Source organism: Parambassis ranga, chromosome 14 (genome assembly GCF_900634625.1).
Source record: "Parambassis ranga chromosome 14, fParRan2.1, whole genome shotgun sequence".
NCBI lineage: Eukaryota > Metazoa > Chordata > Actinopteri > Ambassidae > Parambassis > Parambassis ranga.
The window spans coordinates 10157304-10184650 of NC_041034.1; the positions used below are offsets into that span (position 1 = coordinate 10157304).

The window sequence follows — 27347 nt, forward strand, 5'->3', positions numbered from 1 at the left end:
GATGATGTTATGGATTGATGTGATACTCTGCCTTCATTCCTCACTCAGACCTGAAAAAGTCCCACCCCTATCCCACGGGAACGAAATTAAAAGTGCACATTTTCAAATGCTCTGGCTGTATTTTCTTTTTTTTTGTCTTTGATCACATGGTCATATTAACACTTTTTTAAAGTATTATTTTATGTGTGTTGGTTTTTTGTCAGTGTTAAATAAGCTTTAGGTCTTGATCAAGCTTTCATCCGCGTCTCCCCTAAAGGGGCGTTACCTGGAAGCTGGCTCGCATCTGATTGGCGGAGGCGCGTCCTGCACCTGTGGCTGCTGCTGACACAGACCTGCCTGCAGTGGACTGCAGGAACACGAGGCCAGACCTGAGTGAGGACACACTGTTTGACAGCTTCTCTTCAGAAAAGCACGGTGAGTAAAAATGTGATTTTCTTTGTGAATTTAGTAACTTCATCTGTGCAGGTGTACGCTGCTGGAAAGAAGCTGCAGCGAATATTCTGGTCAAAAATACGTGAAATGAAAAAAAAAAATGAATGATGCCGTGTTTATCGGAAATCGCACAGATATATTTTAACAACAAGAGTAAGTTTCTGGAGTTTATTGTGGTGAGGTTTAGATTCGTCTCACAAATATACCATCAAACTTTTTTGTTTATATTTATTAAGAGGGTACAGTCTTCTCGTTTGAAAACAGTGGGTTATCGCACTAAAAGTCGGCAAGAAACAAATGTGAAAAATAGAAAAAAAAGCCCTGAAAGAATATTGTTTGGTGGATGGAATCTCTGCCGAATTCACCACCGTGCTCTAATAATAAGTATAAGGTGTAATCAAAGCGATTTGTTCACATTTACCTTTGCTCTGAAGCACTAATCTTTAAAAAGTAAGATTTTTGTAATGAAGTTCTGTGTGATGGAAGTGAACGGAGAGGAGTCTGTCAGTGTTGTGGGTATGTTTTTTCATAGGTCACACACATACAGTTTAATGTCATAATATCAAGGATGAGCATCTTTTGCTGAACTGTAATCATTTGAGTATTTTCCATCTTTAGTATTAGTATATCAAGGTTGAGCTTCATCAGTTGAATGATTTCTATGCTTTTATCTACATTTACCCTAACTTTCATGTTTTGTCTCTTCAGATACTTCCGCCCACTGTCTTTGGTTTGGAGACACACATGGAGGGAGTGCTGATTTTTAAATCGGCTTCTCCTCCCTACGGTTCATCTGACGACGCTTCTGCTCCTTTGCCTCTTGACGCTCAGATCGATGAAGATGTCCAAGCATCTTCTGAGACTCCTGCCATGAATGTTATGGCTGTAGCTCCACCACCACCACCACCACCACCTCCTCCTCCACCTCCACCTCCACCTCCTCCTCCTCCTCTACTACTTCCTCCTTCTTTTGGTTCTCGAAGTGTCCAGAGGCGCTCCATGAAAAAGCTAAACTGGGACACCCTCCCTAGTCAGCGTGTCCTGGGCAAACTGAATGTGTGGACCTCCAAGCGGCCTCAGAGGGACCTAGTGCTGGATATTCGGAGCATGGAGGAGTTGTTCAGTCATGTAGACAAACAGGCCCCACAGCCCAGTTCACGGGTCATGGGTCTGAAGAAGTGTGATGGCATGGACCTGTTTCCACAGGAGCCTCAGGTAGAATTGGTCTAAATTTGTGCAACAAACTTCCAGTAACTGAGGACTTTTTTTATGGGCATGTAAACACAGTGAGGGAAGTAACAAGAGCACAGATGGGAAGTAACTTTTAAAACTTCTTCACAGATGACATAATTTATGTGGAACTGCTAAAGTAAAACTGGTTTTAGCTTCCTCAAAAATATTGTCAGTCTTAATGATGAGTGAACATGTCATCTGAAGGTTGTACGTGTCTCTGCTCTGCTCTGTTTGTCTTAAGGTTACAATTCTTGACTCCAAACGAAGCATGAATATTGGGATCTTCCTGAGACATTTTAAGAGGTAAAATCAGACAAGAAGAATGTAAAAAAAGCGAGAATAAAAAAGAAAAGGACATGCAAGAGGAGACGAGTGAGGTGGATTATATACACCGAGCTGTAGTCAGAGCAGGTTGGACAAAAAAAAAAACTGAGTCACCTCCACTGTGCTAATCATTACCTGACCAACGTTTTTATCTCAGCCGACCTCATGCAAATTAATGGAAATTACTTTTTAAACATCACAGGAGAGTGTTTAGTCGCAACACTAAGTTTAACACATTTAAATGATTGGAAAACATACTGCTGGCTTATAATTGAGGACAAAGCCAGCAGTGGATGAGGTATCCAGTTATTGAATCATAATACTAATTGTTACATACTTTGAAGGTAGAAAATACAGAAACTTGTTGTCGTATAACTCCCATGTCGGAAGGTTTTGGTTTTAGTTCAGAAACATGGCGGACACAAGCAAGTGAAATCTTTTTTCATTTCAGTTCATATTTCTTCTTTAAATGACCTTCTTGGCTTTAGAGCTAGTTATGTGGCTTCATCTAATCAAGACAATTTCCCTTTCAGTCTAAGGGTCACTCAGCTCTCACTTTGAATACCAAATGCCAACAGCTAAGTACTGCGGTGATGTCAGTTTCTGTGTAGCGTTGGCTTGATAGTGATATTTGCTTGTCATTTATAGCTCTAGTACCTGTGTTGTTGAATAATGCGACAGCCAATTTCACCATTGTGGGACTAATAAAGGTTTCTTAATCTTTAAGGCAAACTAACGTATTCTACTAAAAGCTTACAGTTTAATATTTATGTAGCACTTCTCCAGTTCCCCCAGAGATCACTTTGATGCATAGATGTTCATATTTCACATTTACATTTGTCTTTAGAAACCAAGGTGAAAGTCTAAAGCAAAAAGAATGTCAAAAATGTGATTAAATTCAGTTTTAGTGACATCCATGTTTGCCTTCAGGTGCTGCCACATTAAAGGCAGCACAAATACATATATGGTTTTGTCTCCCTCTGCAGGCCGGTGACTGAAATGGTACAGGACATCCGTCAAGGGAACTGGCTCAGATTTGGAACAGGCAAACTAAGAGAGCTGTGTAAACTGCTGCCAGAGGAGAGTGAGGTAATTGCAGCTCCAGTCTTTTGTTTCACTTTGACTGAAAATGAAAAGATGATGACAACATAAAGTCTTCACAGATCACATGACAATATCTTATGTTTTATCATACTCAATGCACAGGTGAAGCAGCTGCAGTCATTCAGTGGGAACCTCTCTGTGTTACCTGAGGCTGACCAGTTCATGGTACAGCTGGTGAAAGTGCCAGGGTGAGTCTGGAGTTTCAGATAAGAATCCTGAAATCCTGGAACACACGTGCAGCCTTTTGTTGATGTGTTTTACCTTCAGCTACGAGGAGCTCCTGAAAACAATGGCCCTGAGGGAGGAGTTCTTTCCTCTCATGGAGGAGGTGAAGAACTCTGTTGCCATCATGACCAAAGCAGCTAATGGTAACTGTAAACACCCCTAGCTCCTATCAGTTTTGCACCACCTTGTCACCACTAAGGTTCTCTTGTCTGTTTTCCTTCTTTTAGAGCTGTTGGACTGTGATGACCTGCATTCAGTCATTCGGCTGGTATTAAAAGCTGGGAATTACATGAACGCTGTTGGTATTTTTCTCTCACAGTAAAGTTGTTTATTACTCGTGCTTTTAAATTTAAGTCTTTTCCTCAGCATTTACGACCCATTTTAAACGATTTGTCCTTCAGGGTGGTTACAGTGCCAATGCCATTGGCTTCAGGATGACATCTCTGCTTAAGCTGGCAGACACTAAGGCCAACAAGCCTGGCATGAACCTCATGCACTATGTTGCCAAGGTGAGGAAAAGCCCTGAGATGGGAACAGATGCTCACTGAGGACAGTATTGGTGAAATCATAAAAAAGAAACCTGCACCTTACCTTTCTTCATCTTCCTCCCACAGCAAGCAGAGGACATCGACGCTGAGTTGCTGACTTTTCCAAACCAGCTTGGTCACATCGGGATGGCATCAAGGTGGCTATCATTAGTACACTGACAGTCTCTTTGGTAATTTAATTAAACATGTTTCGTTCACAGAGCGTAGCCGGATGATATTATAAATACATGTTTTGGCAGTTACAAGTTAGTCTGTCTTGTTTTACACAGAATTTGTAAAGAGGAGGTTATTACCGACTATGAGAGGGAAGTCAAGAAGGTCAAGGAAGTGAAATTGTACAGCAGCAGACAGCACGGGATCTTACAACAAATGGAGACGTTTTTCATGGTAAAGTAATTCAAACAATAACTTTGCAAGAACACAAAGACTTTGAATTCATTCTTGTATTATATACATTTTAAATTGCCTTTCATCAGAGGGCTGAGGCCAAGCTTGCAGACATGGAGTCCTCTCTCCAGGAGCTGAAAGCTCTGAGTAATGCTGTTGCTGAGTACTTCTGTGAAGACCCAGCGACCTTCAAATTGGAGGAGTGCTGCTCCATCTTCTACTCATTCTGCAGGAGGTTTGACACAGCTGTACAGGTACGAATATAGTATAGTGTTTACAGTAATGGACAAAACTGGGTAAAAATCCAATGTGATGATATGACAAGTTAACATTTTTTACTTCATCTCCTGATGGAGTAAGAGTAGAGTAGATGACTCACTATCCCATCTTGTGGTATAAAGTAATATTACATGAAGTAATAGTCCAAACCTGGCTGGTTAGCATGCTAACTGCAGTAGCAATCTCTCCAGTATTGACAGTATCCTCTCTTTACATGACTGTAGGAGAACAGAGAGCGAGAGGCGGCAGAGCAGAGGCGCATGCGCAGGGAGAGCATGCGTATGGCCGCCAAACGCCGCTCCACAGTGGCTGGCCAGGGACCAGAGCCCAACAACGACTCTTCGTGTTTGGAGTCTGCCTTGCATAACTTTCTCTCCACAGTCCCAGAGGGTCTAGCTAGATGCAGGAGAAACATACTTCCCACAGTTGAAGGGTCCCCCTCTGAGCAGGCTTCTCAAACTGTGCCTCTGGTAGGAAAAACAAAGACAGTGCCCCGTACAAGTCAAGAGAGTCCTGAGAAGAAACAACCCAAACTCCAAAGAGAAGACCAGCAAGCAGAAAAACTGGAAAATAAGGAGGAAGCTGAGAAGACGCATGAGATGACACGGAGGGTTCTTTGCTACCAAAGGAGCAAAAGCAGCCATGATTGTGGCACTCCTCGTCGTTTGGAGAGTCAACAAGAAAATCCTGCTACCCCATGTACTCCTCGGCCTCGAACCAGAGACTTCTTCTTTGCCAACAACGGGGATGTGGGCTCTCCTTGGACTATCCTGAGCCCTTTTACGTGCTCCCGGAACAACGAACCTCAGCAACGCAAAACCTGTCAACGCAGACTGTCATCAACATCCTGCGAAGATGACGTTGACGAGGAAGTCTGGGAGAACGATGAGGCCGAGTGCTCTAATCAGGACAGTGTAACATCTCCATCTGGGGGTTCCTCGTCTCTCCCCAAGAGCCTCAGACAGAGAGCTTTGTTGCACGGTCCAGTCCTCAGGTCTGTTTCTGTGGATGAAACCGGACGATCTCTTGCAACTGGCTTCAGACTGGGAGGCTTGTTTCAGAAAGGCATATCTCAGAGATCATTCTCTTCTGGCTCAAGGACAGACAATATGAGAGATGAAGGACGTGGAGTCTGTTCAGTGCCTGACAGTAATACAGGGGCTTGTGCAGAAGAGCAGGTGAACTCCTCTGGGTTTATATCCTTCTTCAGACGCATTGGAGGCAGAAGTAAACCTGGTGATGTGGAGGAGCAGAACCTCAAATGATCTAATGCCTAATTAAGTTTTAGAGACTGAGTTTTGTTGTTTGATTGTGTTTTTAATAAAAGTTGTCGTGTCTTTTTTCACTGTGACCTTTTGACCTTCCATGGAAACAAGGCAAATGTGGACTTGCTTTGAGCTGTGGAGGTTTTGATTTGGGTCAGAGGCGTTCAGCTTTTCTTCTTTTTAGTCTTTTTTTGTATGAAATAAAGGGTGATATACCTTTCTTAAGTTTGTATTTGTAAACTTCATGCTTCTGTGATATTCACTGCTTTTAAATTATTTCCTCCCTTGTCATTAATTCCTTGGTAGTCTGACTGGGTAGTCTCCCCAGGTGACGCCTGCTCAGTTTTCAGTACTTGCCTTTCACTTCATCTATTATTTCTTCTGGCTGTCAGCATGGCTATAGCGTTGTACAGGCAGCAGATGACTTATGCTGTGTCCTAAGTGACAAGGATAAGGACATACTGTTGGTGTTGAACATGTGGCGCCTTTGAGTCTCTGCTCAGAGATCTTGAGGTAAAAAGAGAAGAAAGCTGTGCTACCTGGGAAACCGGACTTGTTTACAGCCATTTCATTTCAGCTCTCACAGTGTAATAATGCTCTCTTGAGCAAACTGCTTAATACAAGCTCCTTTCTGTCTGTTCTGTTGTCCTCCCACAGCCATCCCTCCCACTGGCAAGTGCTCAATAGGGACATTTGCTGTTGCCTGGCATTTCAAATGAAGGGCCAAAATTGAATAGAGGGAGTTTTGGGAGAAATTTGGGGACTACATGGTACAAATGAAAAAAAAGTATTGCCTCAAGTCTGAAAGTTTTTCTGTCATGGTTATAAAAAACAAATAACAGAAGCTCGGTCATCAGTGACTGCTCTGGTTAATGTAAGATAAGAGTTCCAGAGTACAATCGGGCCTTTGTGATAGAATTCTGAGTGTAAATGATGACCATCTCATGTGAGGCAGCTCCTTAAGACTGGAATTGTCCAAAGCTGCACTGTATACTAATCAAGTGTGCACTCAGAGTTCAGCGTGCCCCACTGAAAGATGAGAAACGGCCATGAAATGAGGAGAGAAAGGAGGTGGGGAGAGGGGGAAACTGGACAAAGTGAGAGAGGGAGGAGACTTGCAAGTTAGTATTGTACGAAAGCATTTAAGCAGAGAGGAGAGAGGAAGCCATTGTCTTACTGACACAGGGGAAACATTAACTGGGCATGTACAGGAGAACAGAGGATAAGGAGAGCAGGACTTTAAAACAAAAGGAAAGCCTGTAACGTGACTGTCCTGGATAGTCTTTTAAAGGTAGGCAGCAACACAGAAAGGTGTTTCAAAATGCATCACACCATACCAGAGGCATATTTTGAAGTAATACGTTGCTGTAATTGGAATATTCTGTCCTGTAAGCATATCTTGCTTTTAAAATACCCTGCTGATATTCAGCTCACTGCTCTTTAGTACTATCTCAAATCCTCCCACTGTGCAGCAATTCTGGCTTTTGGTTGTACTGTAATCCAGCATGGCAGCTATGAGAATTAGACTGTTTACAAGTGTTGTAATTAGATTTGAAGTTGTAATGGACGGATGTTTTCCAAAACTACATTTTAAATCACGCTTGTACTTTTTGCCAAAACTCCTCTGTAGAGAGAAACAGGAATGTTGAACCTTTGAGGTACTTTAAAGTACTGACAAACTGATGCTTTCTCAAATTTCGTATCGTGCTTGCTGAAAAGTTTCCACTCCGTGGGGGTTAAGTAGAAAGAATGACCCCGACGTGATTTGAACACGCAACCTTCTGATCTGGAGTCAGACGCGCTACCGTTGCGCCACGAGGTCACCTGCCCCTCCTGCAGCAACGTCGGGTCATGTGGCTGAGTGGTGATGGCTATTTTTGTCCTCGCTGATGCGTCGTTTTGGATGTTGGTGCCAAAAGTGTATTTTTTTGTGTTTTACGCACACAAACCTTCCTTTTCCAACCCATATTTTAAAGCACACGAAGAGCTTCCCTTAAGTAGGCCATTATAGGTGATTAATCCTAACGTTTTTCCCTTTCTTGTTTTTGTTTGACGCTAAGGTGTTTTGACATGACCATTGTTCAAATTTGCTTTTACGCACGGCCTGTTGATGGTACGCGTCTCCACATTTTTGAAAGGGTGAGAACATAGCGCTTTGCCAACGTATCATGCAACGTATGCATGTAAATCCATTATACGAAGGCGCTTGCAGGTGCTTTTGTCTGCAGCCGGTCACTAGATGGCGCAATTACCTTGGTTAGTCTACAATGTGGGTCATTTCATTTTTACGTCGTGCTTTTGGTGCAGAGCCGTGAAGGCCCTCCATCTAACAGCTATTTTTGTTTTTTAAAGATGGCAATTAGTTTTTAACCTATTGTTTTTTGTTCTAATTCTAATTCTATGAAAGAATGAATTTGGTTTGTGTTCCAGCAGGAACTAAATCAATTTTTGGTCATGGCACAGTTGTTGTGCCCCAACCGTGTTTATAATCCGATTGTTTCAGGTATTCATGTCTTTAATCCCATTTTTCTGTTCAGAAAGAAGAGGAACATTGAAAGAATCTAGGACATTTTCCCTCCTGACCTTCATCAGTTCCAGCCCGCTCACAGCAAAATGGACCGGTAAGTGCACACAAAAGATGTAAAAAAACATTTTGCACTTTCTTTGACCGTAGATGCAAAAACACTGTATCACTAACCTGAATCTGACAGCCTTCCATGACTGTCGTAGTGTTCATATCATAACATAAAATATCCCCCCTATTCTTCAGTTACCTTAAAGTAAGGTTGCTCAGTGCTAATGTTAGCATCCTTATTGCTGCACCTGTAGCCACTCAGGTTGGAATGCCTGCTGTTCCCTGTCACACTGATGAGGTGGGCTTAAACATCAGGGAGCTGGAGCAGAGCAAAGCACATTGATGAGCTTCCCTAAATGTCAGTGTCATTAGGAAGGTGCATGTATAACAGCAGTGAGTCCATGTCTCTTTTTGTATTTATTTATTACACCAAAGAATAAATATTTGGAAAGTAATTGAGGTTTCTGCACACTCACAGGGACATGTAGTCATCACATTTCTGCTGTATGCAGATGCTAGACAACTTTATTCTTTATAATATGATAAGATATTGATTTAACCGCAGTATTTTTACATGTTATTCACATCACATTTACTGTTCCAATGATTTTACAGGGCTGTTAGCCAGTAATCATATGCATGACTAAACTAAAAGTAAAGGTTTTATGGTATATGCTTTGTTGCTTTTGTGCAGTAATTCCACAGAATTTTAGAGAGAAAATACCAGGCCTCTTTCTGTGGCCTGGTATTTTCTCTCTAGAATAGTTTGCCTCTCTGAGTTAGAAACCTTGTTGATACCTGGAGGGTTTTTTAAACCTCCACAAAGTGCAGCTTTTGTGAATTGCAGGTCAGGGATGAGAAGCTAACAGACTGTTTCAGAGAGAAACAGAGAGAGAGAGAGAGAGAGAGAGAGAGAGCAGCAGCAGCAGCAACAACCATCTGCGTGTTCTGCTGCACTGGATGCAGTCTCCATGGCAACATGGTGCTCCCGCAGCAAAATCATGGGAAGACGGTATGGTCCCCACCCCCATGCGCATGCACGCACAGGCCATCCATGCACACTTATGAGAGGAATGGTCCTCATGCCTCTGTTGTGCATACACACAGAGATCATACAAGCCACCACAATTCGAATATTAGTGAATATTTTCATTAAAGTAATGGATGCCAACTCAAAAATGTCATATTATAACCTTGGGATGAGCCTGAAGTGTGATTTATATTCTCTATTTTCTCTCAGTCTCCCACTTACATTGTCTGTCTTTCTCATTTAAAATGGGCTCTATGTTTGAGTCTCCTTTGGGCCATCACTTATTTCAGCTCCCAGCAGGAAATGGTCATTTATATCTCCTATCATCCTTCCTGCACCTGTGCTGTGTGTGAAGAAAAAAAATGGAGGGTATCCGTTTATGACACTGAGTGATTGTCTCATAAGAAGCATCACCAATTTTCTGTTTGGCAGTTTGGGTATTTCTCATTCTCCTTACACATGCAATCAAAAAGAGAGATAGTAGAGGTAAGAGAGAGTGAGGGCAGGGAATGAAAAACTCTCTCTCTTTGTTGCCATCTTTCCTTCACTCTGATCATCTATGCCTCTATTGGACAATCTAGCCCCCTCCCATTTTCACTCCAGCCAGTCAGCTTGTACAAACTCTCTGTATCTCTTGCCTCTCTCTCCCTCTTTCTCTCTCAGTCGCTTTCCCTCCTGCTAGCACACACATACATGCATTAAATCCAGATCCCACACGCACAAACAAACACACACACACACACACCCTGTTCCTGTCTGTCTCTCTAGACTTCTCTGTGTGAGGTGCTTTTTTTGCTTTGGCAATGTCAGGCTTTGTGGACGGATATCGCTCCCTCTGGAGGAGAGCACACTGAAACTTCCTTCCACCTCTCTTTCATCTGTCAGGAACCTGCTGTAAGTAAATCTTTCCCTTCGCTCTTTCATGCCATCCCCACTGTGTGCCAGTGCTCATTCGTTCAACCTATCTCCTCCTTCCCCTTGGTAGAAGGTGCAAGCCTTTCCTCCTTTCATATCTCTCCCCCTCTCTCTCTCTCTCTCACTCCACTCCATCACTCTCTCCTTTTTCTGCTACCTCCCAGTGGTGGGTGCACACACCCTATGTTGCTTGTATGCAAAATAGTGCTGCAGGCCATTTGCTGGCCTCTAATGGTGTTTGTACCATTTACTATAACCTGAATACATTTCCTGACTGTGTATGTAAGATGCCCTTTGAGATCACGGTTGAGGTGCTGGATAGGTGGTGGTACTCTGATGTGACTGCAGACTCTGCAACACTCAGACAATTTTTAGCTTGATGTTGCATACTTCTTTAAAAAATGGTTTGCATCAAGGGTAGAAGCACGCAGTGTATTTTCAGTCAGCTTGTGCCAGTAGAGTCAATGTGAGCCTATAGCAAATGGTGATCCTCCTCACCGTCAGAGTCAGGTGTCCTTTTTTGCTGATTTGTGCAGTTTCAGTCTGCTGGCTTTAACACAGATCAAGCTGTATCTAATTGAAAACTCTTATAGATTATTAGGCTTACAGCAGATTTATTTTTTGTTTGTTTCTCAAAAGTTTCCCTCCACTAAGCATGAGGTATAGTTGATGCTGATGCGAGTTGATTTCACTTTGTCCCCAGTCAGATGCTATGAATAGACAGTGATGACTACAACTGAGGTATGCCCCTTTGACCATGCGTGTGCAGAAACACGGGGATGTTAAACAAAGACATTTTCATCAAGGTTGAAATAGTGATCCAGGGGAACCTCTGGTCGCTGTGGGGGAAGCGGAGACTGGAATGTCCAGCTGGCATGGGAGGAATGTCACCGGAGCTGCATGGGAGGGGGGGTGAAAATCAGGCGAGGAGGGATGTAAACTTAACCATGAAAGCACAATGAATGGTCAGACTGTACTGTAACCACAGGATTTTCTGCTCCATTTGTGCCGGAGCTTTTATATACACCTCTCCCTACCTTGTTCTTGTTGAGGCCAGGATGCGGTTTGCATGCTAAATCAGGTATCTGCTAGAAAACAGTGTATGTGCCCACTCTAGTCCAGAAGTATAATGATAATATGAGATAAATGTTCTTTTAATTTCTCTTTTTCTTGTGATACACTTACTGAACATCAAATAACTGATCTGTACTTGATCCTTCACCTCACATTGGCTAAGTTCACAAACACCAAAGCACAAGCCAGAATAGGCCCACTAATTGTGACAGTTAGTGTCCTAAGTGTGTGTGTATGTGCTTTTCTTGCAGACATGTTCAGCTCTAAGGTGAGTGTGTTGCCATGGGTACCAGCATCAGTATTTCTCCTCCACTCAGCACTGTCAAACCAAATGTTTGTGTCTCAGGCAAAGTTTGTGTAAATGTTTTATGGCTCTCTGATATCAGCCTGTAAGCGTGGGCGAAAGATGTCTGTGACAAACCTCGGTGCACAATTAAACAAGTCCAGCCCAAACTAATTATAAGTTTTAACTTTGTGAGGTCTGAAGAAAAAGACAAAGTGTGAGACGGGCTTCTGTGGGAGATGTATCAGCCTCAGCTGGGAGCTTCTGTGAGAGTGAGGTCAGCTTGTTATCACCAGTTAATAAAAGCATTGCTTTATGATGTACAGCAGCTTTGATATAAAAAAAATTAACTTTTTTTTTAAACTTTCCAAGCTATAACTACTTTTGCTGTTTATCCCCTTATACGTGGCAGTATAAGCACTGTATGTTACCTGAGGAGACGTGTGTACATGTTTATACTCTGATCGTGGGCATTCAGGTGTTTTAATTATATTTATTTTATGTTGTCGACGGAGAGCCGAGTCGTGAAAGCATAGTGAGAGATGCACTCATGTCATGTTGGATATATTTAGGCAGGCCCTGCGGGGGGGGGGGGGGGGGGGGGGGGGTTACTGTTAGCACTGACCATATTGTGAGATTTCATGTGTAACAACAGTAAATCTAACTGGCTATTAAAATTGAAAACCTAGTCAGGTGTAGCTCATAATTTCAATATTGAAAATCCTTTAAATCTTTAAATCTCAGTACACTGATGTGAAGGACACATTTATACATTTATTGTTTTAACATCCAGGCTACCAGAGAGTTTTGTATAATAATATACAGTTAAAAAATACTTTAATTATGTTGGTTCATTAGGGAAAATCCAATTCCTTCTATGCTGTTGGAACCCATAGTCACAGTTTATCAAGGCTTGAAATGAAAGGAATAACAGTTATGGAGACTTGGCTTAGTTCTTGCAGTGGCTCCTCTTACAGTAAGCGTTGTCTCTGCAGGCTTGATGTTTAATGCAGCAGCACAACATAAATGCAGCGTCTTTAGCAGGGCATATAAGGCTATGAACAGAAAATGTGTTAACTTACTTCACTGTGGATTAATGATGTTGTTGGAGCACTTAGTGTCCGAAGGTCAGTCTGGGATCAAAACCACTTTTAATCAGCTTTTATAACATGTCATCATGTTGTAAGTACAGCTGAAAAACACGAAAAGAGATTTGTTTATAGTGATGTGCAGGCTGCATGTGGGACTGTGAGCTGCGTGTTAATGATGTTGATACAGGCGGTTCCTGTGACACACTGCTTGGCTCAGATCATACCAGCTGATAATTTTAGCTGCGCTTATGTCAGTCACTGAGTGTGGACAGAGTAGAGAACGCACTCAACATTTGTCATCCACTACATCATCATAGCAAGAGGAACACACATGACACAAGTGTGCTGTAACGTGTTCGCCAAAAGGCAGGCCTCAGATATGCCATGGTCACTTGGTAACTTGTTAGCCCTGTCAGACTGGACTCCACACTCTTATTGTATTTTTGGCCCACATTCTGGTTCTCCTGGTTCGTGGTTTGATCATAAATCCATTGACCCGACAGCATGACGAGCAAATGATTGAATTTCTAATCCCCTTAAGTAAATTAATATTCCCAGGTTAGGGAACTGTAATGCACATTTGTGATTCAGTGGCTGCATGAGCAGCATAGGCAACAGCACAACAAACCCTTTACATTAAAAAAAGAATTCATCCATCATTGTAGTAGCTGTTGCTGTGTATCGTGCTGATGTGAAGGACACGTGAACAACTGTCTTTGTTCCTCTCATGTGCTGCTATTTCTTGCTTTCTGAATGTTTGGCTCTTACATAAACTATATTTTTTTAACCTCAAAGTGCCCAGGTGATGACAAACATCTAATCACAGACACAACATAACACATTATGATGCAAGAGGGCCAATGCAGACTTTGAACCTACCTGAAACCTCACTGTGGTCTGATTATATTATGACCGAACTTGCTATTTATGTTAATATATGTTTAGCTCAGGGCATCTATTCCCTCAGTTATTTAAAGAAACAAATTATTTCAGGATCAGTTCCTCTACCCTGTGGCACATGCTCCTCTTTCACTGAAATAATTCTCTCAGCTAGGGAAGGCTCGGAGAGAGTAAAGAGGGAGCAGGAATAATCTGTGTGTCCCTGAATGTATCCACCTTTAAAATGACTACAGCTTAAAATGTTGATTACAACAGTGGGTACATTGATGTTTTACAGGCTTCTAATCAGCTATTCAAAATGTGCACACATTCATTCTACATCAAATGAAAGCAGGAAAGAAGGAGGGTGCCTTTTCTTAAACTTTGAGTGTTCACACACTGTGCTCTCAGAAATAGGAAGGAGGTTGTATCTCCCTATCAGTGCTGCTCATGTATCTGTTTCTCAAGGCTCAGTGGAGTTAAAGTGTCGGCCTTAATGTTATTCATGCAAAAAAAAAAAGACACTGCCACATAATAAAAATCATCCAACAACCACCCTCCATGACGACTTGATAGGCTACATAATCATAGATTGCTGTGGGAACAAGGTCACTCACCCACATTGTCGCCTAATGCTATTGGCTTGTGAAGGGAGAGTGGGCTATATGACACACTGGAACTGTGTGTGAGGAAAAAAATGCAGGAAAAAGCCCATATTAGTATGATTGCAAATATTGACTGTATAAAAAGTAAAAAAAAGCTCATAAATGACGTAATTGACATAAATTGACAATGTGACTTTTTTGTGTTTGTTGAGCATTGAGCAAATGACAATACTGTAAAGTGGAACACAACACAACACAATGCACGCACACACACCTGCTTTCCCTGAGGCCAGCTGTGGTGTAAAGGCAGCTGGCCAATTGTCACCTCATTTGAAAGGAAGCATCAGTATCTTTTTTTTCTAACCTTCAATCATTATTTGCAGATCGGTTTGTTTACTATGAGCTGCCAATAGCATGCCCATTTCATGCACGTACTGTAGTTTAATATGTCTACATTTCTTATAGCTACTTACTGATAGGTATGGCGGCTGTATGCGGACCAGCTTGCCTGCTCTATCTTGTCTTTGCACTTAATCACACATGCTGACAAGCATTAAAAACCACAGTAACCTTGTGAATAGCTTGAATGCTTTACATGAATGAGTGTGAGCCGGCACGCGCAAATCTCAGACAAGAAAAGGCTCATGTAAAAGTTTAGAATGTGGATCCTTCTCGGTGTTTCTCAGTCATTTCTTCGCTGGGTATCTTAGGATCCCTGTGCTTTTTCACAGTGCGTGTGCCGTTCAGAGCACGTGGCTGCCAGTGGCATGAAGGGGATGAGAACTGATAGCTCTATATATAGAAATATATGTATGTGGAGGCTTAAGAGTGGACCATGCAGGAGAATGGAGGCTTGCTGAGCATACTAACGAGACTTACGCAGGCTGCTTAGCTGTGGATGTGTATTTATGCATTCATATTTTTATGAGAACAAATCCTAACATTTAAACCCTCACAGTAAAGTGTATGTTTTTGTATTTGATTGTTGTAATTTAAACAGCTAAAGGGGAAGCGGGGGGTGGGCTTTACTGTGACTCAGAGTGTAACAGCTGACTCTGTGTGTGTGTGAGAGGTGTCAGGGCTGGAGCTGTCAAACACCATCATGGTAGTCCCCCAAGATTGCAGTATCATGCTCTGTTAGACAAGAGCCTTCGTCATGTTCAGTGTGCGTGCATGTGACTCTACATCCTCCTATATTATCATGGCTTTTCCTTTCTTATCTTGTGCTTCTTGTTCTCCTCCTCCGCGTATTTCCGAATTGTCTTTGTCACATACCAGTCACGAGGTGCAGCGGGTGGAGGCGAGAGGGAAGTACACATACAGAAAACATGATGAAGAGGAGAATAACAAGGTGTCAGGTGTGCAGCACGGAGAGTCGGCATGTTATTGGCTGCAAGCAGCACCCTTGGCCCTCGTTACTCATTCCTACAAAACCCATATTGTCACATTAGTTATCACCATGTGGGAGATTGACAGGGCACAAAATAAAAAATGTAACACCAGTGGTCCTTAAAGGAAGTCCAATAGAACATGAAAGCTGTGGAAATATTCTTCCAGAAGGGGTTGTGGAATTTCTGTTTCTGTTACTATCATCACAGCCAGTGTTTGGGTTTTGTTTAGTTGTTAACAGGCACAGAGTAACAGCTGCAGCAGGTCCATCCCAAACCATTTACAGTTTATTTCATGTAGAAGACCAACTCTGTAAAAACAGGCATAGAAAAGGACTATCAGCAGTGGTTCATCCTCATCCCATTCAGTATATTCTAACACTTTTGTGTCACTCTTATACCAATAATGCTGTCTGTAGGGAGGACAACAGTCTTCAAAAGGAGTGCTGGATTTGGTACATTTGTCATACTGTTTTTAAGAGCAAGCATTCAAAGAGTTTGAAGATATAAATGGTAACAAGTCCTGGCTATGTAAAAACATGAAACAGAGTAATGACTCACCAATACAACTCCCTGCACTGCAGAACGCTACTGATATGTCATTTTTTGAGTGGTCTCTTCATCCTTTTATCCTCTACTTCCTGTTACACCCACCAGCAGTCTGGCCTGTGAGTTTAGGCTGATATGATTTTAGGAAAGGTATGTGTGTGTGACACAGAGAGAGAGAGGAGGAGGAGGAGGAGGAATGGCTGGACTCAATCCACAGATTAACAGTACATTCATGTTTTGTGAGAGAATGGTCCCCTGTTGCTCCAGATTATACTGTGACCACGTCATCAGGGAAAATGTATTGTGGTTTGGTCGCACTTTCCTCCATTTTAAATACAAGCTGTAATTTAATAACCGTAATATTTCATTTTATCAATAGAAATGCAGGTAAAGGGTCAGTACACCCTGTAAAATGTTGATTGTTAGCCTAGCAAAAAACAAAAAGATTAATGCCCATGTGTGCTCCTGAGTTAACACTGAATCCAAATGACTTGAATTCATTCTCGGTTATCACATATAAAAAATTATAATACAACCAACCCCTTTATACCCATGAAGACCCCTTTAAAAAGCCAATAAACCTAAAAAAATGAGTTTTTCATCTGCCAAATAGGGATAATAGCCCCCACAGTGAGCCCAGAGGCTTATTCCTGCCTCACAACTACTTGATTTCATTCTTGTCTTAACATATTATCCTCCAACCAGCCCATTTATACCTTTTAGAACACCTTTAAAGGGTCAATAAATCTCAAAGCTTTTTTTCCACCTGCCAAAAAGTGATTAGGTCCTCTACACAGTACCTGAGTGGTTATTTCTGCCCCAAAATTACTTGAGTCTTGATTTTTGACTCACATTTTTCTCTGTGTGTTTCATTCCATATGATGTACCGTGTCTTCTCTTCCTGGACCTAACTCTTTATCAGCTGGATTTTGAACTGTCTTTTGGGGTGTAATGCACTCATGGGTTCCTGTTGTTAAAACAGTTTTTCACTTCTAACCAGCTGCACCTAGACGGTACCGTCATATAAGGCCACTTCCACCACAGGATGGAACAGTGACTCAGTATCTATTGTGACCTCCATCAGTCAGGTCTACTGTTACTCTAACAGTAAATGCAATGAATATAGGTCTTGATAAGCAACCACTGAAAAGCAGAATAAATGGAAGAGCTAACCTAGCATGCAGCTTTTCTCACACACTGCTTACAGTGTCTCTTTCCATAGTCAGGAGAAGACAGGCTGGACTGCATGTCTCACCCAGCAGATGATCATACAGGCTGGTTGTTAATGGATGTCTATGCTGTATCAATGAATGCTCCAAAGTCCATGTGAAAATATTCACATTTAAAGGTCTCTGTTTCCTGATCTGTGTGTGTGTGTGTGTGTGTGTGTGTGAATCATAAGGAGCTCTTTGACATTCTCATTTCTATTTTTTAAGGTGACATTATGAATTATGTAACAGTGTTTTGTTTGGCCGCCTTGCATGGGTTAGAGTGTGCATGTGTGTGCCTGGCTGGCTAAGTAATGACATAATTCCTCATAACTGTAACCGGAGACCGGATCCAAATATTTCAGATGATTGCTTCTCAACATTACTAGGGAAAAACTTCCTCCAAGATATTGCTCTGTGCTCTGTGTTTAAGCATTATAAGTGTGCACAGTATTTCACTGACTAAAGGTAAATTTGTTTTTAAGGTTTTTTTTTTTAATATGTTCCTGGATTTAGGATTCCTGTCTTGACACATTTAGTCTGTTTTAGTCTCCACCTCTTACTCCCTCTGGCCAGCTCAGATTGTTGGCCTATGATGCAATCGATCGTCCTTGCTGGTTTAAGTTACCCAGCCAATCAGAGTGCGGCAGTAGGAGGGTATCCAGTGTGCTCATGCTTGTAAACAGCAGTGACAGTACGAGGGACTTTCAATTTAACTTTTGGGTGGAACTTTTCCACCCTCTTTTGTCATCACTGTTCAGCCTTTTACAGTGTGTGTCTGTGCTGTGTGGAAAAAGAGCAAGCTAGTGACGGAAAAGGAAAAAGGAAGAGTGGTCAGCAGGCGACTGTGTGAGTCAGGGCGTGAGCTGCTCCCTGAGTGCTACACTGTTTTAACACAGAGCTGCCATGAAGCCTTCTACACTGACGTACTCAACTCTGCTGACAGTAGGTAGCCTAGTGTTTGTTTATGTGTATACATGTGCTTGTGTGCATGTGAGACATTACATTATCAGCTCAGCAGGATGGTGTGAGTTTGTGTGTTTGTACAGTCTCAGTGCTGTGCAGGTGCATCACAATGGGCAGAAAACAAACGGTAATTCCCTTCTCAGTTGAAATGTCTCTCTTCCTCTGTCCTCTTAGTGAACTAGGAAGATGCCGTTCCACTTCCTGTTCTCTCTGGTTTCCCACTTTACTTCCATGTGTATGCTATGAGAGTAAACAGTGAGGATCCAGTTATACAGTAACAAGTAACAGCAGTGGGTTCAGGTCTGAATGAGACAAAGAGAATGGCTACTTTTGTATTCTGCAAAGCCAACAGTGAATAGAAGCTTTGTGTGTTAACTCCATGGGTGTTAGCTTGTTGTCTCTCTCTCTTACACACACATGCACACACGTACATACACACCAGCATTTAGTTACACATTCAACGATAGTAATCCTGAGAGTTTGGGAATTACTCAGGCTAAGGTCACCATCAACATTACTGCTGCTATTACTGCTGTGTATAATGGCCAGGAGAATTATGACACGTTTCATTTTTATGGCATTAGCTGACAGCCCTCTGCAAGATATGTCCTCTCATGCATCATATTGGAAGCTTCCTACGGTCCTGCCTGGGCTTGGCTTTATCCTGCTGAGCCTAAATTCTAAATCTGCATGCCCTCACTCACTTTAAAGCCTGTCAGTTAAGTGGTCATGGTTACTTTAGAGCATCAAAAACTCAGCGTCGTGGCCTACATAGGATCCTAAGTGGGCGTGGATGAAGACGTCAAAACATGTCAAAAACACAGTCCGCTGAATTTATGCAATAACACATGAGCTCTAGCATGTCACGTGTCGTGCTTTTCAGTTAATGTTTCTGTCAACACCATTCGTGATGCCCTTTTATGCATACAGAGATAGAGAGGTGACATTCTGCCCATTCAAGTATTTTAGAAAAAAATATCAACTGTGGTCAGCAGGGAGAGAGGATGATTTGAGATTGTTTTTTTCAAAAGATAGGAATGGGACTATTTTTATTATTTTGCTTAGCTGCAGCTTTCAGCATGACCAGACGTCATCATGGAGCTTGTTTTTATACGACTAACATGAGATTTTGAACTTCTGTTTAAATAGGCTGAAACATTGTTGACTTTGGTAACATGCCAAACAACAACACAACCCCTCACAAACTGGAGGTTATGGCTATAACCATGGTTCTCTGATTAGCATGAGTGAGTGTCTCACTATGGGAGAACGCCCCCTGCGTGATCCCGACAGAAGCTTTAATTACACTACACCAGCCCTTGGGGCTGGTATCAGTGACGTCTATGTCAGGAGGGACTGCCCTCCTCCTATATAATAGGCTGACATAGCTTCAGTCGCCATTCAAACAAGCTCACCTCTTCCTCGCTTCCATAGCAAGGAGGGTGGTCTGGTGAGACACTCACTCATGCTAATCAGAGAACCATGGTTATAGCCATAACCTCCAGTTCTCTTTCATAGCATTCGTTTCGTGTCTCACTATGGGAGAAATACTGACTCCCGGATTGCCAGACATGCCTGTAAAAATGACAACTGTCCCAGAGGGGCCTCACGAAGAGTGGGTTGTACCCCGTGAAAACCCTACCCCAAGAACTGAATGTGCCAGGGTTGGAACCGTAACATCCAACTTGTAAAACCTAGCAAAAGTGTGGGGTGAAGCCCAACTTGCAGCTGCACAAATTTCCTGGGCTGAAACCCCCTTAAAGAGAGCCCAGGAAGCAGCAAGGCCCCTAGTGGAGTGCGCACGCAGACCAGCAGGAGGCGGAAGACCTTTGGTCGTGTAAGCCAGAGCAATAGCCTCCACATCCAGTGGGAAAGCCGCTGTTTTGAGACTGGCTTGCCCACACATGGCTTAGCCCAGGACACAAACAACTGGTCACTCTGCCTAACACCCTGAGTCCTGTCCAGATAGGTCCTTAGTGCACGGACCAGGACACAGCGTATGCAGACGCCGATGCTCCTCAGAGGAGTAAGGCGGTGGATAAAAAGCAACCAGCTCTATTGGGGAGAGAGACCCAACCACCTTTGGGATAAAGGCTGGGTTAGGCTGCATACTGACCCTCTCGCCCCCTGGTGAAAAATGGGTACAAGCCTCGTGCACAGACAGGGCATAACCTCACCGACGCGCTTAGCCGAGGCCAAGGCCAGGAGCAGCGCTGTCTTAAGAGATACCACCTTCAAGTCCACCTGATCCAGTGGTTCAAAAGGTGGACCAGAAAGAGCATCCAGCACCGTGGGCAGGTCCCATGACGGCGTAAGAGACCTAGATACAGGCAATTTACGTCGTGCACCTTTCATGAACTGACACACCAGAGGGTGTCGACCCACAGATTCACCATCAAAACCAACATGGCAAGCAGAGATTGCCGCCAGGTACACCTTGATGGTTGAGAAAGATTTTCCCTTCTCAATGAGGTCCTGCAGAAAGGATAAGATCACCCCCACAGAACACTGAAAAGGAATGGCCTGGGACTCCGAGCACCAGCTCTCAAACACTTGCCACTTAAGCCCATACAACGTCCTAGTTGATGAGGCCCTGGCACATTGAATAGTCTCAATGACACTGTTTGGGAGTCCTGTTGAGTTCAGGTTAAACCACTCACGGGCCAGGCCCACAGAGCCAGCCTCTCTGGGTGAGGGTGAAATATTTCCCCTCGTGCCTGGGATAGCAGGTCCCTGCATAATGGCAGCTGCCATGGCGTGCCCACCAGAAGCTGGTAAATCTCCGCCATCCAGTGTTTCGCTGGCCAGTGCGGAGCCACCAGGATCACGACCAGCCTCTTCTCCCTCACTCTGGCCAGAGTTGGAGGAATGAGAGCCACTGGGGGAAAAGCATACAGGAGAGCACGTGGCCACTCGTGTGCCAGTGCATCGATCCCCAGCGGAGCCACTCCGTCGTGCCGGGAGAAGAACAGCGGACACTGTGCATTCTCCGCTGACGCGTAAAGGTCCACTGTCGCCCGTCCATACCGCAGCCAAATCTGCTTCACCACTTCTGGGTGAAGTCTCCAGTCTGCATATAGAGGGATCCCCCTGGAGAGTAGGTCCGCCCCGCAATTCAGTATGCCTGGAACATGAGTCGCTCTCAGTGACTGAAAGTGTACATTGCTCCAGACTATCAGTCTGTGTGCCAGCGCATGCAACCGCAGAGATCTCAAACCTCCCTGCCTGTTGATGTAGGCTACCACGGTGGAGTTGTCTGTCCTCACTAGGACATGGTGTCCCCACAGCCAGGGGAGGAAATGTTTTAGAGCCAAATGAACAGCGATCAGCTCCAAACAGTTTATGTGGGTGAAGTGCATGTGAGGGCCCCACTTCCCGTTCACTGTCTTCCCTTCGTGTGTAGCACCCCAGTCTGTGAGAGAGGCATCTGTAGAGATCACCTTCCTGGCCAGTGTGACTGTGTTGCCCCTGTGAAACAGTGCAAGACTTCCTTTCATTGCCACCACCCTGTCCTGAGACAGGAAAGCTCTGCCTTGGAGAGAGTCCAAAGTCAGGCCTACGAAGGTGATGCACTGAGAGGGTGTCAACATGCTCTTTTCCATATTCAGGCGAAACCCCAAACTCACCAGATGTTTCCTGCGAACATCTGTATGGTGGGCCGCCTCCCGGGGTGTAGAGGCTGCGACAAGCCTGTCGTCTATGTAAGTGGCCACGCGGATGCCTCTCTCCCTGAGTGGGGCTACTGCTGCCTCTGTGCATTTCACAAACACTCTGGGACTCAATGACAGGCCGAACGGCAGCACCATGAACTCGTATGCTGTCCCTCGGAAGGCAAACCTGAGAAACTTCCAGTGTGGAGGATACACTGGAATGTGGAAATATGCATCCCTCAGGTCGACAGATGTGAACCAATCGCCTGCCCGCACGAAACGCAGCAGAGAGGCGTGTGTCAGCATCCGAATTTGTATTTCCTTAAATAGTGGTTCAGGGCTCTGAGGTCCAGGATGGCCCTCATCCCCTGCCCCCCCTTTTTTGGAACCAGGAAATACCTCGAGTAGAACCCGCTGTGGGCCTCCTCGGGCGGGACAACTCTTATTGCTCCTTTCTCCCTCAGAGTGGAAATTTCCTCTAGGAGAATGTTTGCGGATTCTCCCTGAGCATGAGAAAAAAATCATCCCTTTGAAATGAGGTGGAACGGCTCTGAATGAAGTCTGTAACCCTTCTGAACGGTTCTCAACACCCATTCTGACCGTGTGCAGGCCGCCCAATTCTCTGTGTGCAGAGAAAGCGGGCTGACCGGCAACTCTGTCATATGTGGTACGTTGGCGCCCTCTTGAGGGCGAGGTGCGTAACACCCAACGCCCATCCGCCCCGTGACTCCTGCCTGCTGCATGGAGGTGCCCGGGCGGACCGCGTCACAGCCGCGGGGATGTTGGTCCCCGCGGGCTGTGTTATAGCAGAGAAGATAGTTGTGTGTCTTAACATCTTTTTTTCTGCATTTTTTTCATAGTCATAGTCAACAGCGCCCTCGGCTCTCTGCCTGGATGCGCATTGGACTGTTTTATTACAGAGTGCAAGACAGAAGTGCTTGTGCAACACTGAGAATGCTGTCTGTGTTTGTTGGGCACTCGAACGTGAACACCGGCCCAAGTGCTGCACTCTATGCGGGCAACGTCCCGCAGAACCCGCTCTGGAACTGAGCTGGAGAAGGGCAGGGCGACCCGTTGGGGGGGCAGCCTGGGTCGGCCCTCCACCTGGGGAGAAGCGGTCAGGCCTGCCGCTTCTTCTTCCTCACCGTCGCGGTAGCGGGTTGAGGTGGTGGAGCGGCTTGCCGAGCATGGGGAGACTGCTTCCTAGCCCATGGGTTGCCGGCGCTGTTAGGGGCTGGAGGGGCTGCCTGCGTCTTGGACACCTTGGGGATCCGATAAGCAGGAGCCGGGTGAGAGACAGCCTGAGCATATGACTGACGCGAAGTGCCGGGAGTAACAGGTGGAGCCCTCCTCGGCAGGCAAAGTTTCAGCGCCTCATCATCTCTCTTTTTCTCCTCACATCTCTTCTGCATGGAGGCAACAGCCGAGCCGAAGAGCCCATGAGGGACGACCGGAGTGTCGAGGAGCTCCTCTTTCTCCTTAGTCGTGAGGTTGGTGAGCCCCAGCCAGCGCGCTCTCTCTTGCAGGACCATAAGACCCATGGCTCTTCCCGTGGCTTGGATAGCCACCTTGTGGAGGCGAAGGACGTGGTCCGTAATGACGCAGATTTCTTCCCACAGGGAGTTATCTGGTTTAGCCGTCATGTCCTCCTCTAATTCCGCCTGGTAGGCCGTCAGGATAGAGGAGGCGTTGAGAGCTCTGGCCGACAGAGCCGCCGCCTTATAACACTTGTCAGTGAGGCTGGACTGAAAGCGGTCTGTCTTGGAGGGAAAAGATGAAACCGAGGAGGACAGGGACGTCTTCGGGTGAAGGTGTGTCGCTACCAGCGGCTCAATGGGAGGTATTTGGCGGATGCCGTTAGCCTCCATCCCCTCGCAATCCAACAGGGAGCTCCCCGAGATGGGGTGTTTCTCGCTGTATGGTTTAGCTTTCCACGTAGCCGCTATCTCATCAAGCAGCTCTGGGAAAATTGGCAGCACTTGTTTCCCCGTCTTCTTTGCTTTGGGCAGCTTCTTGCCATCAAAGCGAGACCTGACTTCCTCGGCTTGAACCGTGGGCCACGGGATGTTGAGCCTTACAGCGGCACGTTTGCACATGTCCTGCATGTCGAGATCCAGGGGAGAAAGCGCCGAAGGGATTTCTCCCATCGCGACGCCCGGCTTTGCAGCCCCGCCGGTGACGCTGAAGTTAGTTTCTTCTTCGTCACCGTCTGATAACAGGAGCTCGGAGTCGGCAGACTCTCCCTCCTCGTCATCAGCGTCTCGTCTCGGGTCGACACGGATAAGGCTCTCCCATCCCTCCTCTGACGGGAAACAGGAGTCTGCAGTCTGGGGAACTGCGTCTGCCCAACTCAGCCCGGGCGGCAGCGCTTCAGCCGCCCCACCCGACATATCCACCCCGCCTTGCGGCGAGGCTGTCTCCGACAGCAGTGGGTCACCGCCGGACAAACTAGCCTGGCGAGCTAGCCGTCGGCGGAGCAACTTGCGTGGGAAAGCAGCGCAGTGGATACAATCGTCCGTGGAGGACACAGCCGCCTGCGCGTGAGGTACGCCCAGACATGCTGCACACACGGGGTGAGTGTCCCAGCTAGACATTTTATTGCCGCAGGGGCAAAGCTTTGGGCTTTTCCCGACTTCAGCGGGGTTGTTAGCCGTGGCCATGACTAGCATAGGGTTCAAGGGCGCTAGCGTTAGCTTGTGCAGCTACTGGTTGTGTTCAGGGAAATATGGCTATTTTCCTGGCTAGCCTGTGATGAGGTATCGCTACCTGCTGTGGGTATTATTAGCGTGAGCTGTATAGTGGTATTGCTACCTACAGACGATGCTAACGCACCCGCTGTTAGCAGAAGTATCGCTACTTCGGCTGTGACAAGTATTGCTACTTGAGGCAAGAGTATTTCTACTTTCACCGATAGCGTGGAATAGTATTTCTACTATTCTTCAGCTGTGAAGCAACGTGTCGTGTGGGACCAAGCGCCCGGTGACCGAGTTTTCACTCGAATCAGTGGGCAGTTTAGCTAGGCACCCAGTAACACAGTTGTCATCAGGCTTCTGTGAGAAGCGAGAAGAGGTGTTTGAGTGGCGACTGAAGCTATGTCAGCCTATTATATAGGAGGAGGGCGGTCCCTCCTGACATAGACGTCACTGATACCAGCCCCAAGGGCTGGTGTAGTGTAATTAAAGCTTCTGTCGGGATCACGCAGGGGGCGTTCTCCCATAGTGAGACACGAAACGAATGCTATGAAAGAGAACTTCATACTACTAGTCCAGTGGCAAAAAGTGCCTCTCAGCACCTGAAAAGACTGGGATTACCACGTCCTCCTCCATAAACATCCTTGGGCCTCTTCACCTCTGCCATGATGGGGGCACTGAGAGTGAGCTAGCCTCTCGTGTGTGAATGTAAAGTGCTACACTACAGAATTTTCACATTATTACCACATATAAACTTTATTATTACAATAAACCTTTCTCATTATAAATATATACTATTTACCATCATATGATGTGAAACCTGTTATAACGTGCAACAAATGAAACACAGGACTAAAAAAAACTGACTTGCATGTTCTTGTTTCATGCAAATCTCAGCAGTGGGCTAACTGTGATGCCACAAGTCCAAGTGCCAGTTCAAAACTATAACATGATAGTAATTATTTTTTCCTTCCATACTATTCACATTGTACCCAATTGATCCAACACCCCTCCTCTACAGTCTCCATAGTACTGGTGCTTTGTAAAGTTGTGTGTAGGGTAGGAACAACACATGCAATAAGATGAAACCTATGTATCGGATGTTATGGCAGAACAATTACAGCCTTGTTGCTATTATCTGTGGACGTTTTCTTTTCCATCAGCATATAAATAAATACACATATAAGGCTGGTCGTGGGGAAGGCTCCTATACCACAACAGGGTATCTACAACAGTGGCATTGCACAGCTAATTTTTCCCATTAAACTCAATGTCATTGCCTTAAAGCATTATAAAAAATTGGATATTGCTGCTTATAACCTTTGAAACCACTGAACAGTTTATGTATATTTGCTACTCTTTTCATGTCATATATCCTGATGTCTGAGGGAGCTCTCTTTTTGGGGACAAACAGTAAACTCTTTCCGTGGTCCACCAAAGAAAAATGTGTCTTAAAATCAACAGAATGGACAGCTGCCTCACTCTCCAGCAGTCTTACAACCAGTGGTCTTAATATAGTTTCACTGTCATGTGTCTAAATTTAGACATTCAGACATCATCAAGGAGGATGTTAGTGTGCACTACAGAAGGAGAGTGACAAAGACGTGTAAGAGCAGGATGGAAGTCCTTAGTAAACCCCTTTTGATTTGAACCATCTTTAATTTTCAAAAACACTTTTTAAGATTCTTTTCTTTAGAATCCAGCAGAGACAATTGGATACTCTTGAATTTCCAGTTTAAAGCACAGGATTTATACAAAACAATGTATATTTAGATTTAGAGTGTGAATGAGTCATGTTGTTCTCATGGGTAACAGCTTAAGATGTGACCTTTACCCTCACAGTCTAGAGATTGTAAGTCATTTGAACCAGAGACTGCAAAGATACAGGCAGGCTTTGTGTGTGTGCTAGTGTGTATGCATGCTCACAGTGGGCAACGACTGACAATAGGATGCAGAGATGGGGATTGAGAGCTGTATTAGATCCAGCAGCGACAGATGTGCCAACAGGAGGGGAGTCTGGTGGGAGGATGATGACTGTCAGTGTGTGTTGTGTTTGTGTGTGTGTGTGTTATGTTTTATCTACTGTACATCTTAAGCATGTTCTGCTGCTACTTGCTCATCGCTGCAATTATATGAACGCTGAGTGCATGTCTGTGTCTGATACACATTCTAAATAATACATGCGTTGACCTACTGAGAAGGTCTAACTGAGCTGTGTAGCAGTCAGTTAGTGACGCTGGGATTAAAATGACTTGCACAGGATTTAACAATGGTCCGATTTACACTGGTCAGTACAAGAGAAACAGTTCTAACAAAACACACTTTGTCATGGCTTGTTGTCACATTATTTAGCATGCGTCTGCTTGTATTGCATTGCTTTTCTTTAGGTAACAAATTGTTTCAATAGGCGCGATGAGAACATGCTTCAGTGCCATTTTTACTTTGATTGTTTTACTTTGATTGTGTTGGCCTTGTGCTGATGAAAATGGAAGTGGGCCATGAGGAGGCAGGCGCCAATGGATTGTGTTGCTAGGCAGAATACCCATACCTTGCAGCTGTATTTCTATAATGGGTGAGATTATGTAAGGGCAGAGGGTTGCTCTGTAATGGTCACCTTGCCACCACGTCCCTTAAGCACTTAATTTAA

At 44.7% G+C, this 27347-nt stretch overlaps 2 protein-coding genes, 1 non-coding gene and 1 pseudogene across 7 annotated transcripts in view; 2 read left to right on the forward strand and 2 right to left on the reverse strand.

The window, feature by feature from the left end:
• The first annotated feature begins 375 nt into the window (after nt 1–375).
• fhdc3 (FH2 domain containing 3) lies at nt 376–5862 on the forward strand. The gene is made up of 12 exons (XM_028422177.1): nt 376–414; nt 1141–1647; nt 1907–1968; nt 2976–3078; nt 3196–3281; nt 3361–3461; nt 3546–3616; nt 3720–3827; nt 3933–4003; nt 4136–4253; nt 4343–4507; nt 4757–5862. The coding sequence occupies exons 2-12, from the start codon at nt 1177–1179 to the stop codon at nt 5795–5797; spliced, it is 2397 nt and encodes a 798-aa protein (XP_028277978.1). The 5' UTR covers nt 376–414; nt 1141–1176; the 3' UTR covers nt 5798–5862.
• Nucleotides 5863–6950: 1088 nt separating this feature from the next.
• The window catches only part of trim3b (tripartite motif containing 3b), a 30625-nt gene continuing 10228 nt past the window's right edge, over nt 6951–27347 (forward strand). For 2 of the 5 annotated variants that reach the window (XM_028421955.1, XM_028421959.1), the window contains exon 1: nt 18062–18339. The gene's annotated coding sequence lies outside the window, so the exon portion shown is untranslated. Of the gene's footprint in view, nt 7089–8334; nt 8419–10142; nt 10297–18061; nt 18344–27347 lie in introns of those variants that run through there. The other 3 variants (XM_028421957.1, XM_028421958.1, XM_028421956.1) reach the window with 3 other exon arrangements.
• Nucleotides 7548–7619, reverse strand: trnaw-cca (transfer RNA tryptophan (anticodon CCA)). Its single transcript has one exon. It is a non-coding gene; the product is annotated as a tRNA-Trp (tRNA).
• Nucleotides 20009–25367, reverse strand: LOC114446530 (uncharacterized; annotated as a pseudogene).

What these genes read in the sequence shown, in the direction of transcription:
- fhdc3 (XM_028422177.1), top strand. Translation starts at nt 1,177, where the DNA reads ATGGAGGGAGTGCTGATTTTTAAATCGGCTTCTCCTCCCTACGGTTCA. An exon ending in TTCCTGAGACATTTTAAGAG is followed by an intron (nt 1,969 to 2,975) that starts GTAAAATCAGAC and finishes CTCCCTCTGCAG; the next exon opens with GCCGGTGACTGAAATGGTAC. An exon ending in TGCTGCCAGAGGAGAGTGAG is followed by an intron (nt 3,079 to 3,195) that starts GTAATTGCAGCT and finishes CTCAATGCACAG; the next exon opens with GTGAAGCAGCTGCAGTCATT.